This window comes from Ostrinia furnacalis, unplaced genomic scaffold, assembly GCF_004193835.3.
Source record: "Ostrinia furnacalis isolate ACB-3 unplaced genomic scaffold, ASM419383v2 OfSCF5438, whole genome shotgun sequence".
NCBI classification, from domain to species: Eukaryota; Metazoa; Arthropoda; class Insecta; order Lepidoptera; family Crambidae; genus Ostrinia; species Ostrinia furnacalis.
This window is the reverse complement of record NW_021135677.1, coordinates 686,526-700,742: the sequence shown is the minus strand read 5'-3', so window position 1 is coordinate 700,742 and position 14,217 is coordinate 686,526. Positions and strand designations below refer to the sequence as shown.

The following is a 14,217-nucleotide window of genomic DNA, read 5'->3' as shown; positions in this document are numbered from 1 at the left end:
CATAGAAACTATTTAAATCGTAACATCACATAAAAAGATATTGAGGTATAAAGAAAAAAAAAATCGTTTTTTGGCTCTCCTGAAAAGTCGTGTTTTGTCCCTTACAGTAATTGATATTTCCACTATCGATAATACTTAGTGGTATTACTGCTTTCAAAACGTGAATATAATAAGAACTGGCCCCATAGCAGACATTTTCCTACATCTAAAGGCCTTTTGAAATATATATTGGTTATGGCTATTGGAGCGGGTACCACTTTCCATACATTTGTGCCCATCATCCTTTACTTTCAATTTTATTCCAAGAAGAAAATTTATTTTATTTTATTTCCAATTATTTTTTAATTAAACTTGATGTAAAAAAGAATAGACTTTCTATTTTATTTTATCGATTTTTGTGACATGCAACGTTTACCACTGTGCGGTGGGACTATGGTTAAAATAAATTACCCGTAGACCCACTGGCAAAAACTGTTCAGAACGGTGGGACAACGGGTAAAAAAAATTACCCGTGGACCCACCAGGGGGACATGTTGGGGGGACCACGGGTAAACGCCGTTCTAATCATCTTCAGGGAAATCAGATTAGAATTTAATTTTACAAGATGTTTACAAAAAGATTTTCGTGTATAAATTAACTCAATTCTCAAGGGTGCCATTCGTCAATTAAGGTGAAAATCGTTTAATTAGGTGGGGGGATACTGGTTTCCTATTGCTATTTTTGTTATGGTAGAGTTAGCCTGACCGTACCGTCAGGCACATTGTTTCGCAGTCTTGGTACGTGAAGAAGTTGGTCAAGTGGCCCATACTCATGAACGTCAAGATGACATCACGATGTAGGTACTCATGAACGTCGTTGTAGCTGCCTCTAGCAGTAGAGCGACTACCTATGGCGCCACTATGGCGATTCTCAGTTTGCGTGAGACGATCTTCGGCACAATGTCCCCTTGTTGTCCATGGCGGCGGTAGCGGTCGTCTTTGGCGAGGCAGTACAGCAGCTGGCGCCAGCGCGGAACGCGGGTCTCGGTCTGCGTGTTGCGCTCCATAGTGAGCCGCACCATCTACATAGAAGTAGGTCAAGTGGTCCGTACCCGCTTCCAGCTGTCTCTGGCGGCGGTAGCGGTCGTCGCCAGCAAGGCAGTACAATAGCTGGCGCCAGCGCGGCACGCGGATCTCGGTCTGCGTGGTGCGCTCCATAGTGCGCCGCACCATCTACATAGAAGTAGGTCAAGTGGTCCGTACCGGCCTCCAGCTGCCTCTGGCGGCGGTAGCGGTCGTCGCCAGCGAGGCAGTACAGTAGCTGGCGCCAGCGCGGCACGCGGGTCTCGGTCTGCGTAGTGCGCTCCATAGTGCGCCGCACCATCTACATAGAAGTAGGTCAAGTGGTCCGTACCCGCTTCCAGCTGTCTCTGGCGGCGGTAGCGGTCGTCGCCAGCAAGGCAGTACAATAGCTGGCGCCAGCGCGGCACGCGGGTCTCGGTCTGCGTGGTGCGCTCCATAGTGCGCCGCACCATCTACATAGAAGTAGGTCAAGTGGTCCGTACCCGCCTCCAGCTGCCTCTGGCGGCGGTAGCGGTCATCTCCAGCAAGGCAGTACAATAGCTGGCGCCAGCGCGGCACGCGGGTCTCGGTCTGCGTGGTGCGCTCCATAGTGCGCCGCACCATCTACATAGAAGTAGGTCACGTGGTCCGTACCCGCTTCCAGCTGTCTCTGGCGGCGGTAGCGGTCATCTCCAGCAAGGCAGTACAATAGCTGGCGCCAGCGCGGCACGCGGGTCTCGGTCTGCGTTGTGCGCTCCATAGTGAGCCGCACGGCGCCGCCGCCTGCCGGCGAGCTCGGGGACGCGCCGCCGTCTTCGTGGCTCGCCGCTGGTAAGGAGAAGCTCTGGAAAGACGCGAATATTTACTGACGTTGAAGTTAAGTAAATAGAGATAACTAGGTATTAGTGAAAGTAAAAAAGAATAAATCGTTATCTTAAACTAATAAAAGGTCTGGCGCAGTCAGTGCATGAGGTATGGGCAGCCACGGGAGGGGTGACACTGGCACTAAAACGTGACAGAGCATATAAATCGTTCGTCGGCCGTTTGGTGTAGTGGTTCAGAACGGACTACTATGCCGAGAGGTCCCGGGTTCGATTCCCGGCCGGGCAGAAATTGAAATGATGAATTTTAATTTCTGTGAGGGGTCTGGGTGTTTTCTATGTATAATATGTATGTATTTACAAAAAAAAGTATTTAAGTATGTTTATATCCGTTGTCTAGTACCCATAGTACAAGCTTTGCTTAGTTTGGGACTAGCGGCGCAGTGAAAAATGTCCAAGGATATTTATTTAAAAAAACAGAAGGAGATCTGAAGTCTCGCTGATGTTTGACGATACAAAACACTCCCGTGTCGCTCCCATACCGTCACTGACTGGTTATGCGCTAGACGTTTTAAACGTTTCTAATTTTCAAACTTTAGTGACTCTGCACTATCAATTGGTATTGATGAAGTTTCTTCTACAAACAGTGTAACTGTAAGTAGTTCTGACTTACATAGTTGGTGACGGAGCGAGCCGAGCTGCGCCGGCGCACGGCCAGCTGGCGCGCCGCGAACGCGTCGCCCCCCACCTCCTCTATCAGCTCCTCCCATTCCGAATCGTCTATCACTATCTCACCTGAACCGACCTAGAATAAAATATACAGTTTCCTGTCTGAAATCAGTTAATTTTATATCAATCATCAAAGCCAGAAGGAAAAATTCTTTAAAAATAACTGCCTAAAAAGCTTTTGGAGCTATATGATTCCTTTACGTTTGTCTAAAAATCTAAGGAAACAGGTTGACTTTCACGATAGCTACTCGTACTTTGCTTATGAAAAAGTAGAGTCGCAACGTAACTAAATTTTCTGCCCGTAAATAAACGCAATAAATATTGACAATAATTTGGTGCTGTTCCCATAGTAAAAGTTACCTATTTCTGAAAAAAAAAAAAAAAACATGATCAATTTATGTAACAAAAAGGCTGCATCCATTCGTTAACTTTAGGTACTTACCTTAGTAAAATAGTGCACCCCAGCAAACTCCAGCAGCGTGGCGATGCAGTAGAAGAAGCTCATGAGTAGGAACCAGTCGAGGGCCGTGGCGTACCGCACCTTGGGCAGGTCGGTCCGTGAGTCCAGGCTGATGGTGGACAGCGTCAGGACAGTGGTTATGCCCAAGCCCACTCGGTCTGACGTTGCCTGACAAGACAAACATGATAATAGGAGCAGTACAATTTAGTTACATAANTAGTAATATGTGTATAAAGTTTTTGTTACAATCGATTTGGGACTCTACATTCTTTCGGTCGGATTATAGAAATCCCCATCATACTCTCTTGCAAGGACTATTTAATTATGTAGGTGTAGAGACACTATAGGCACGTAATTTCAGGCTAGGAGAGGATGTTTTAACAATTCAGGGTAATTTGTTGTTAAGATTTGGTTAACATCGGTCAGATTTAGATAAGGAAACTGCATCTTGCACGAACTCGGTATTGAGCTGCGTGTAATTTTGAACTTTAACTAAGTAAGTAAGTAGGTAAAATCCGCACCAATCGTGCTGCGTGTTACACACCCACAGGATTAGTCCATGCCACAGGTCAATCACCATTGCAACTTAGGCCTAAAAGCGATTCCTTGTACCCGAAAACCGAGAGAAGCACGTGTGTAGTAAGGAACGGCTACCAAGGCTCACAGTAACATCACGTTTAAATAGTATCAGCTTAGCGAAAAGAAGAGCGACAAGAGTTACCTTATATGTAGTAAGTCAAAGACACCACAGATAGATATCTACTCTTTATTGCACTTGTTTTACTTACTTATCTATGATCGATGATTAACATAATAAAATCAATAATGAAATAAAATAATAATGCAAAGCCATTTATTTACCTCACGATGAATCCAAAAGGACACCCAGGAGAGTACAACGATGAGGATACAGGGCACATACACCTGGATGAGGAAGTAACCCGTGTGCCGTTGCAGGTTGAACGACACCTGGAGCACTGAGAAATCCCCTAGAACAGAGAAGGCATCCGATGTCTTACTGACGAACTAACCGAAAGATCACAATGATTTGCACAAGCAGGTAAACCTGTAAGTTATTTCATAATTTAAAAACTAAATAAATTACCTACCTCCCAGTACAATACATACCAAATCATTAATATGCTCTTAAATTAATAAATTGTTTTTTATCTAGAATATTGTATGACCATTCGAACATTTATTGACCATTCAGTGAATGAATATTCGTTTTATCGGGTTTGATAGATTCTATAAATCATTGACCATTTCATAAGACATTCAGTGAACCGTTTTAGCAAATGTTGATATCTCATGCGTAAAAGCCGATTCGTGTCATCGAGCCAGGCCGAGGATCGCGATTTTTGATACCTACCTACTGTTTGTCTGATATTGCTTTATGTGCTCCTGACGCGAAAAAAGCAAATCATATTTGAAGGAAACCATTTGAGGTCTATTTTCGGAGGCGATTTGAGATAAGCACGATAAATGTGACGTTGGAATTTTCGATAAACGAGAGATGTTAGATCTTGGAACACTTACGAATATTACGAATGAATAGGTAAGACGATATTAAGACATACATTTCACGGCTTGAGTGCAAAGACTATAGAAGTTTTTAGTTGAGTGGGTAGGTGGTATATTTTGAAACAAGTAGTAGGTAAGTACCTCCTTTTATGAGTATGCAATAGGTACTCATTATTAAACTATGATAGTACTTAGAAAAGCCACTAATACATTATGTCATGAACGGACCGATTTTACCTACTAAAATAAAAAGAGAACTTATCTTTTCATATATCACTTTAAAGATTTGTAAGTGGCATAGGAAATTTCACGGGGCTTTAAGGTATTTTTGGGTTACGTTTCAAGAAAAAAAAAGTAGGAAAAAGAGAGCGAGGGAGAGGTCATTATCATATTATTTATGCCCGATCCTCCACTTTGCTTTTGACATAATTACGAACGCTACATAAGATTTTCCTACTTACCCGTAGGTAACAACATTACGCCTCCCTATAAAACACATTTGGGTAATATGTTCTATAATATTTCCATATCTGGGCGCGTATAGGAAATCACATTAAGCTGTAAGCGGATAAAGCCGGGGCCCGCGCTAGTGATTAGTGGAGATGAAAGCTGTTATGAGAGCGCTCGGCGGCAACTCGAGAGCTTTCGCCCGCCTCCAATATTGATAGCGTTAACACATTTTTCAAGTTTTCTTAGAATATAATTAAGAATGTCTCGAAGTACCTTTTAAGTAAGGTACATAGCTCGTGTACATAAGAGCGGGCCTGTCTTTCAATTAATTGAATTGGCTAAACATTTACCCAGCGAGTGTAGGTAAAGGTTGTCCATTGTCTGGGGCTCGAGCGGTAGATTGATTGGGAGTTGAAGATGACTATTATCTGGTCTATAGTTTGAACATACGGGTACGTTATTCAAACCATGGCGTTAATTGTTTTTAATCCTCAAAATCAGTTCATCTGTAAATAATATTTACTCATTTTAAAAAGACATCAAAAATACCTTCATTACTTAAGTTAATTTCAAGATATAAACCTTAAGAGCTACCTAAAATCATGTTACTTATCGTCGGACACTTGAGTGTTAGGAAGACATCATAAGCGAGAAAAAATCCTCTTTGTTTGTACAGGCGAAGTAATAATGGCGGTTGGTTTTGTTTGTACCGAACAAACTTTCTTGCTAAATGAATAGAACTTCGTCGTAGGTAATTAATATGATGTAGGAGAGAGACGCTCTATTAACCCCGGACATACATTGCGAACGGAATTTTATGAACAATATGGGCTACAATGGGTAGATTTAGCATGCAAAAACTTCAATGACATGAGCACCTATAAGCATTATAACTCCTTTTCAAATGTCTTACAAGTTTAAGTATGTGTAAGGAAGAGAAGTATATATAAGCACTTGCGTGAGCCTGCTAGTGTAATGTATAATTTCATAAATTCAAATTTATTTTGTGTTTTAAACATGTCTAGCCAAAACATTATTTTCATTACAGCATAATCCAGATATTTTAAAAGATATGACTCTTTATTTGTTGCGTGTGTTGAAGTGTCAGCGTTATCTTACCTTCTCTCCTGGTGAAGGTGAAGTTTCTATAAGGAAAGCTGATGAGGTCAAACTGGGAGAGTGTCATGCCGGGAACGAAGTTCACGCTTTCAGAATTCTGCCACTGGTATACCAACTGCTGGTTTGAGTAGGCATCTATTAAAAATAAAGTCACATAATATAAAAAGTATTATCTTTTATACTAAAACTAGCTGACCCGGCGAACTTTGTTCCGCCTTAATGGCAATAAATAAGCAGACTTTTTTTTAATTTCGAACGGGATAAAAAGTATCCTATGTCCTTCTCCTGGCTCTAAACTACCTCCCTGACAATTTTCAGCTAAATCGGTTCAGCCGTTCTTGAGTTATAAGTGGTGTAACTAACACGACTTTCTTTTATATATATAGATATATCTATATGATATAGATAACTAGTTCGTTAAGCATGCTTTCTAAAGTGAGAATGCTCGAGAACAAACAACCTTCAAGAAGTGCTTTTTAATTTTAATGGTTGTAGCTTAGATTCCTAATAATTCGTTGTTGTGTTACTGACGATAATGATTCAAGTCCTTATTAAAAGTACAAACTAAAAGTAAAATGACAATTAAGGTTTCAGTTGTAATTTTAAATACTCACAGCTGCCAAGGATTAGAGGGCATGATTGTCGATCCATGGGAAAGTTGCGTAGCTCCATAGGACACTTCGCTTTGATTGTTAGTCTGCAGACAACAAACATTAAATGTACCGTCAAAAATAAGCAAATTGATTAATAATTTGTCTCCAATATATTTTCTTTATCACTATTCATATAGGTACCTACTAAATATATGATTACATCAATGATCAACTGGTTTCGGTCTCACGAGCTTTGAAATTGTAACCTCGTAGCAGATACGGCGTAGCATATCGACACTCGTAACGTGATACTCTCGTAGAGTTCCTCGTAACGCTTCGTAGCGCATATGACTTCGTAGCTACATGGAAGTTTGAAGGTACTGGGAAGGCATCAAGTAAGAATGACCATTCACAATTAAATTCTAAATATTAATTAGCAATTATATATTTCGTTTTTAATTATACATTTGTAATTTAATGGACAATTCAAATTTGATTTAATATCAAGCTACTTTAATAGGTATCCTACAAAAAAATCGCGGTCAGTATACAACCTGCTCATGATAAGTTATAAATAAATCTGAAAGTTACTTAAGATTTACCTTTTGAAGTTTCCCTACATGTTTTGATTTATTACTTTGCCCAAATTTTGAAGTAATCCAAAGAAAATTTAACTAATCTACGCAAAATATGCAAAGTTTAGTGTAGATACGGGCGAGCGGCTATCCTGAGCCATTTTTGATTAACGTTGGGTAATTTGCTTTTAACAGAAACCTAATTACGTGCTCATGGGACCTTATCTGTCAGACATAATAGGACTTTTAAATAAAATACATTTTATTTAAAAGTCCGCATTTTATTTAAAAGTCCGCATCATGACTGACGACTATATTATGCTACCGATGTGGACTTATTTTATAGCTGTAACAACTGTGTACCATGTTTTATGCAAATAAACAATTATTATATTCTTTCTATTCTATGTAATAAAATACTGTATTGCTCTCGGCTCTCGAAGAAACAAATACATAGATGTTTGTTTTTTTTGTGACTAGGACAATTAAGCACCGTATGTGTACATCGTATCACATTGCATGGTGAGAAAACGCCATTGGCAGAGATTTAGCAAGGACGCGTTCAGTTTGGCGTTCAGGAGAATTCAGGAGAGAGCGATCAGCGCCTGAACTAAACCGATTAACAGCTGATTGGAACTTGCACTTCGCTAAGTGAATGTGCACTAGTCTAGGACGTTTTCAGTAAAACTAGTTAACAGTTCCGGCACTTAGGTAATTCTAACTAGAAATGAGTTTAGGCAAAACCATGTGAAAGAGAAGTTTCTTCCTAGTTAGCAGGAGTCTCGCTGGTTTATAAAAGAGACAAACCGAGTTTTTTTTAATAATTTCATCATTATCATCATCATCTCAGCCATAGGACATCCACTGCTGAACATAGGCCTCCCCCAATGCTTTCCATGTTGTCCGGTTGGTAGCCGTTTTATAAATTTAAACAGGTCATCATCAACAGCCCTTTACAGTCCACTGCTGGACTATGAGCCTCCTCCACTGTAGTGGAGGGTTTTGCCATAATCTCCACGCTTGGCAGGCGGGTTGGAGATCGCAGTTTAAAAGATTGATGTTTTTCAGAGAGCGCTGCTGCCCAAATTTAAACAGGTATTTTAATCTAATTGCAACTTTTCGAACGTACCTTACACATACCTACTTACTTATCCTTTTTACCTCAAGTGTATGGTTGATTTTAAACTTCAGTTTATGTTGTTAGGCGAACAATAAAAGTTGTTTTAATTATCCATTAGCCATTATAGAGGGTGGATACTCCCACAAGGTTCCCTCTCATCGCACTCAGAATTTGTGGCTAAATCAATGTTAACCTCTATTTCAGCCGGGATGTCGGTCTTCATTTAACTTATAAAGTTGATTTGCATACTATTAAGAGACCTGACTACGAGTCTATCATCATTATTGTTACAAATCCCGAGAAGTGTCTTCATTTCCAAAACTTTTAGTGAGGTACCTAATTGCTAAATTATTAATACAGCAAATCCGCAAGGACAAGTCAATATCTTAAATAAATCTAATTTATCAAACCGGTTTCAGAGTGAAAGCTCGTACCTATAAACATTCATAGGAAACTACTATCCATGGCTCGAATACAAATTGTTTGTGCTCATCAGACAGACACAGGTAGGATTAGAATCCGGGACCGCTGATTATAATAAATAGGTATAATTGGGATTAGGAAGCTAGATCGGTTGACCATCATTTAAACCTTGATTTTTCTCTTTATTTTTCGTTTCTAAAGTTTTAGCTTTACCCAGAGCTTTTAACTTAGGTAAGTATGTAGATAAATAAATAATTAACAAACGTCTAAATTATAAAGACTTTTTTTAAAATTACTACATCACATACAACAATATTCAAGTTAAACGTTGCCTTTCATTATAAAAACCGCGAGAAATGGCTATCCATCTATTGCTCTTTTGTTTTTACATTTATTACTGGAACTTTTGATTAATAACTTCAATTTATCACAAGGCAAGTGAGTTTGTTGTTAATTTAAGAATATCCATGGCAATTTGCGTCCAATGAATGCCAGGGCTGGGTAATCGGAGCGCACATTTTTCACTCTGCCAATTAAAAATGGGGGACTCCGTGTTTGCTTTACTACGAAATTAATGAACTTTCCCTCACATAACATTTATTGGGTAATCAGGCTTGTGAAATTGGTTACTAACTATGCACACAATGTCATGCATTGCTTTATAATCTAATATATTCTACATATTTAAATCACTTATTTTTGCCTTTAGTTATCATGGAATAGCTTTTGTGTTACCTATGTATTTATAGTATCTATTCATGGTTTATACTCTCACGCAAATATTATTAGACTTCATCAAATATTTTCAAGTTCTATCTCCTCCTCTTATTTGTTGAAAGATAAAAAAAGATTCCATCTACCGCTGAATAGTCATTTATGGAGATTAGCTCTGAGGGAAAGGGCTTTATACTTGTAGGAAGGTACCACATAAAAGTTTGAGCTCTAGCATTTTGCAAAGGGAACCATCGAACACATCGAGTTATATTTTTCACGCATTCTCTCATGTATTGTCCCCTCGTAGTTAGCTGCCTGACACGATTCTCTTTTGTTCTGTGTTTAGCCTCAGGCTGCGTCCTTGCAACACACTATCCATGAAAAAGAGTCTTATGTAGCGTCTCCATGTAGATAATAAGTGTTCCATATGTGTGGCAATATTAATATACGAGTTGAAAGCTAGTTTGGGAAAATATAGCATAGACTTAATATCATTCTATAACTTAATACACGAAGGGAAATCTTTCGTCGTCCAATATTTTTTAGAGCCACGTAACATTATTTTAACTACATCTACTTATTATCTCTGAAAAAAACTTCAGTTAAGATTATTATCGTCATAGAAAAATAGCAAACGCGAAGTTCTGAGAGTCTCGCACAACTATAAGACAAATACCTTTTAAGTTTGTCGCCGCTGTAACAAGTTTTTCATCCAGTAACATTGTTAAGAGCTTGAAACTTATACTACGCCGTAATGAGTGATGGTTTGGTTTTAAGATATTTTACGACCAAATTATGATTAAAAAGAAATCGTAGCGTGCGATTTTCAGTTTATTTATCCGTAATAAATTAACTTACATCTAGACACGCACATCACATTTTAGGCATTAAAAGTGAAACTGAATCTTACCTCATCGAATATAGAATGTCGCCATGCTGGCTGATTCTCAGCAGCTTGTTCGGAACAGTAATGGTGTGTACGTAAGAGTGCTTCCCGTTGTAGAAGTACGTATCAGGCCGCCAGATGCGCTCGAGCATTTTAATAGAGAGCGACAGAGAGCGGATTGGCCCGAGGAACGAGAGTCGCGTGTCCCGCCAGTACTGCCTGAAGTAGCAGTCCATAGAGTAATCCTGAGGGAACATAGATGTTTTCATCCGTAATGACATCATATGAAACACATTAGAGGAAAATGGTTGTTTCGATCGTATTTAATATTGAGAGCAAAACATCGTATTTAATATTCGTATATATTAGTCTTAAAAGTGGAAAGCTACTTAATGGATAGGCAATATTGACGTATAATATATTGCATAACATTGCGAACAACTATGCGTTATGATGTGTTTGGTATTGTGGTTTATTATTAATGTATTTTGTATCCCTATTTTACAAGTAAGTATAATAGAGTCACAAAACAGCAATAACATAGAAAATAAAAAATGTAGATTATATAAATTTAAGTCAGCACTTACCATATCCAGTTCAGACACAGGTCCCATGCTCCTTATCAAGATGTTCGTCTGGACTACGGTAGGGTATCCTAAAACAATTATATTTACACATTACCATGATCATAATTTCCATTTAGTATTGTCTACTGCCAAGCATAGGCCCATTGATCTCCATCGGTAGCGATCCCGGCCGGCATTCACTAGGCACCTAAACAACCTTTATCAGGTCGTCCGTTCAACGAGCAGGCAGTAATTTCACGCTGCGCTTCCAGTGTGCGATGTGCATTTGGAACCATTCAGTCTTAGGGGTCGCTAATGGGAAAAGTTATCATGATTTTGTCTATTAGGTAATTTTATAGTAGTGCAAATCGAGGATTATTCTTGCACAAAACAATACCTAATTGCTATAGCTGCTTGTATGTAGGTAGTACCTATACTAAAACAATATTCAGGGCGTAAAAATGAAAAAGCGTGATTTACCATAGAAGGAAAGTAATTGCTACAAAAATTATGAACTTCCACAAAATACATTTCATAATTAATTAATTTAAAAGTATGTTCATTAATCTAATACCTTTTCCATGCGTCGGCAGCTGAGAGTTCTCGTAATTCTTCAGCAGATTCTCTAAAACCAGAGTAATGTTTTTGGACACCGCGTCGTTGATGCTCCTCTTCGCGTTCCTCCTCCAAGCATCGTTAGTTATCGAGTCGTACGTGTCGTTAATATAATTCGAGAGCAAGAGTTCCTGCGAACTGGTGTCCCAGTAGTCGTCGCTGTCGTCGCGGGAAACGTTTTTAGTGGCCGCGGATAAAATCTTCGGAGTGCCTTCCGCTATAGTGCCGTCGCGAGACTTCAAGGATGTCAGCGTTATTGGAAATGTTCCATTTTTAGTCGTCAAGTAGATTGCTCCTTTCGCGTCGGCTTCTAAGACGCTGTGGAACGTTAAAAGGCATTAAATTGGGCATTTTTGTGTATTTACAGTGTGCGATAACATCAAATGTTTTTCTCAATATCTAAAAAATATTTTACCAAGTAGTGATTAAGAAAAAAGATAGCGTAAGCTTTATTGGAAATAATTTTGCATGATTCGATCGCTTATTGAAGCGATAAAACGACTTGGCAGCCTTAAGCGAGCTTACAAAATCGTCATTGTTATTCGAATAATAAGAAATTTCGATTCCACACCTAGAAGATACTCTCCGTTGGAATAGCTATTACACCTTGGCACATTGCCGATACAGCCGTTTTTGTTTTCAGTTTATGATAAAAAGGGTTCCCAAATAGCGCTATGTTTCTGAATACGTCATTTTTATTCATCGCAGGCCAGACCCGAACGTTTATTTAAGAGGCTTACAGATCCGGGACGATTTAAATTCCAATATTTGGACTAATGTTTCAGTGAGGCCGTAATTGGTTTCATTTCCGACGTTTGTGGATGCTCCCAACGGGCGAGAACACGTTCTACGCTAATCCGGGGTAATCAGGGCACCCGTCGTGGCCGTTTCTAGGGGAAGGTGTCTAATTTCCTACGTCGCTTTGAGATTTCGACAGCTGAATTTTGATATCGGAAAAGGTCGAATTTTCAACGATACGTCCGGCCGAGAACTTGTCGACAATTTGACGCTCTCAATCAAAGTGGAAAACTCCTCGATGCTCGATGTATGCCGCTCTAATTGCAATCTGACATCCGATGATTGCGCCTTCTCTGTGTGAAGTGATTTGATTGCGAGATATCTCTCTGATCTGGGTCGTGACTTACATAATGACAAGGAGTTTAGAACAAGATATACTACTATGTAAATTCGCCCCATCTTCTTTTGCCAGAGATTATATTCAATAAATACCTATGTATTTACTGAATATTTTATTTAAAACATTAATTGGATCCAATGAACTAGACACTTTTAAATTTACTAATTCGAAGTAGTATTGTAGATAAATTGCAGATATTTGTTTACTTATTACGCTACTGTAATGAGCACGTGTGTCACTAGTTTTCAAACAAAATTATCTGTAATCCACCTCAGCTAGAGTCGGGAGCGGCTAATGCGAGTTCTTCTTCTATTGGACAGTTTTTTGTTTTTTCGAATGGCGACCACACGTCGTCCTAACTCTTAGTTACTGACGCGCGACCCCACGTTTTACGGTTAGAACCTTCCGAAAGGATTCGTAAGCAATAGAGTGGATAAATTAGCACTTATTACATTGTTTTGTAAAGATAAATAAGATTAAAATAGAATAATTTGTCTCTACTTTTAATTTATAATATTTTATAAGAATTTAAAACAACAGCTGTATTATGTAGATACACAGTACAGGTACAGTATTCAATTTATTGATATTGAATTACTTATTCATTTTAAGGTAGGTACTTGTGTTTACATTATATATCGATATTTATTAAAATTACAAATCATATGCGAAATCACTCTATCATTAAAATGTGTGAGTAATTGCTAATTACTCCAAACACAAATTAGTCCTACATCAAACAGAGTTTGTACCTACTTTGGCGCCTAGTTAACGGGTAAACATATTTAATTATGGGAAAATAAATATACTTCCAAGATTCTGGGAATCAATCTTATTTACTATTAAACCATGGAATCAATAAAATTATCTCTCTCATAAATATTGTACAAAATAGTTCAAAACTAGCTCATGGGTACTTCTCATTTACACTCAAATTTGATGGTCACACGATAATAGTTCATAAACGGTATAAGTTAGAACAATAACTTTGAAATCAGATGATAAAATATCTATTTAGCTACATACAAAATAAATTTGATCGTAATAGAAGCAAAAATAATATGAAAAAATCACATGAAACGATAAAAAACGGGGTGATTTTTCGCGTTCTCATCGTGTCACACCTTCGGTTGCAATGAAACATTTGGTTACTGCATTCACAATTTTCATTCAATTTGTGTGTAACATATACTAAAATCATCGTAATTAAATATATTTTCCACACAATAGTCAAAAAAATATCTTCTTATAATTATTTTGAATTGAGAAAGCGAAATACATTGGTCACACGATTTTAGGTACCTAAAATTTTGAGTAATAATACAAGATTGTCGTTAAACCGAACGTCAGCAACCAATCACAGCGTTCTATTCTGTTAACGTAAGTCGCGCTTCGACCATTGGGGAGGTGAAATAGGTCGATCGTCGCTCCGCGAAAAAAATAC

General features: G+C 38.6%; 1 protein-coding gene across 1 annotated transcript in view; it reads right to left on the bottom strand.

Annotated features, from left to right (window-relative positions):
* LOC114361148 (gamma-aminobutyric acid receptor alpha-like) overlaps nt 1-14,217 on the bottom strand; it is a 30,717-nt gene that overhangs the window by 2,635 nt on the left and 13,865 nt on the right. Inside the window, exons 2-10 of the mRNA XM_028316106.1 lie at nt 11,595-11,953; nt 11,042-11,109; nt 10,479-10,699; nt 6,758-6,840; nt 6,144-6,278; nt 3,912-4,039; nt 3,033-3,218; nt 2,535-2,666; nt 1,695-1,884 (exon numbers count right to left, since the gene is read on the bottom strand). Of these exons, the coding sequence (XP_028171907.1) occupies nt 1,695-1,884; nt 2,535-2,666; nt 3,033-3,218; nt 3,912-4,039; nt 6,144-6,278; nt 6,758-6,840; nt 10,479-10,699; nt 11,042-11,109; nt 11,595-11,953 (1,502 nt within the window). The remainder of the gene's footprint in view (nt 1-1,694; nt 1,885-2,534; nt 2,667-3,032; nt 3,219-3,911; nt 4,040-6,143; nt 6,279-6,757; nt 6,841-10,478; nt 10,700-11,041; nt 11,110-11,594; nt 11,954-14,217) is intronic.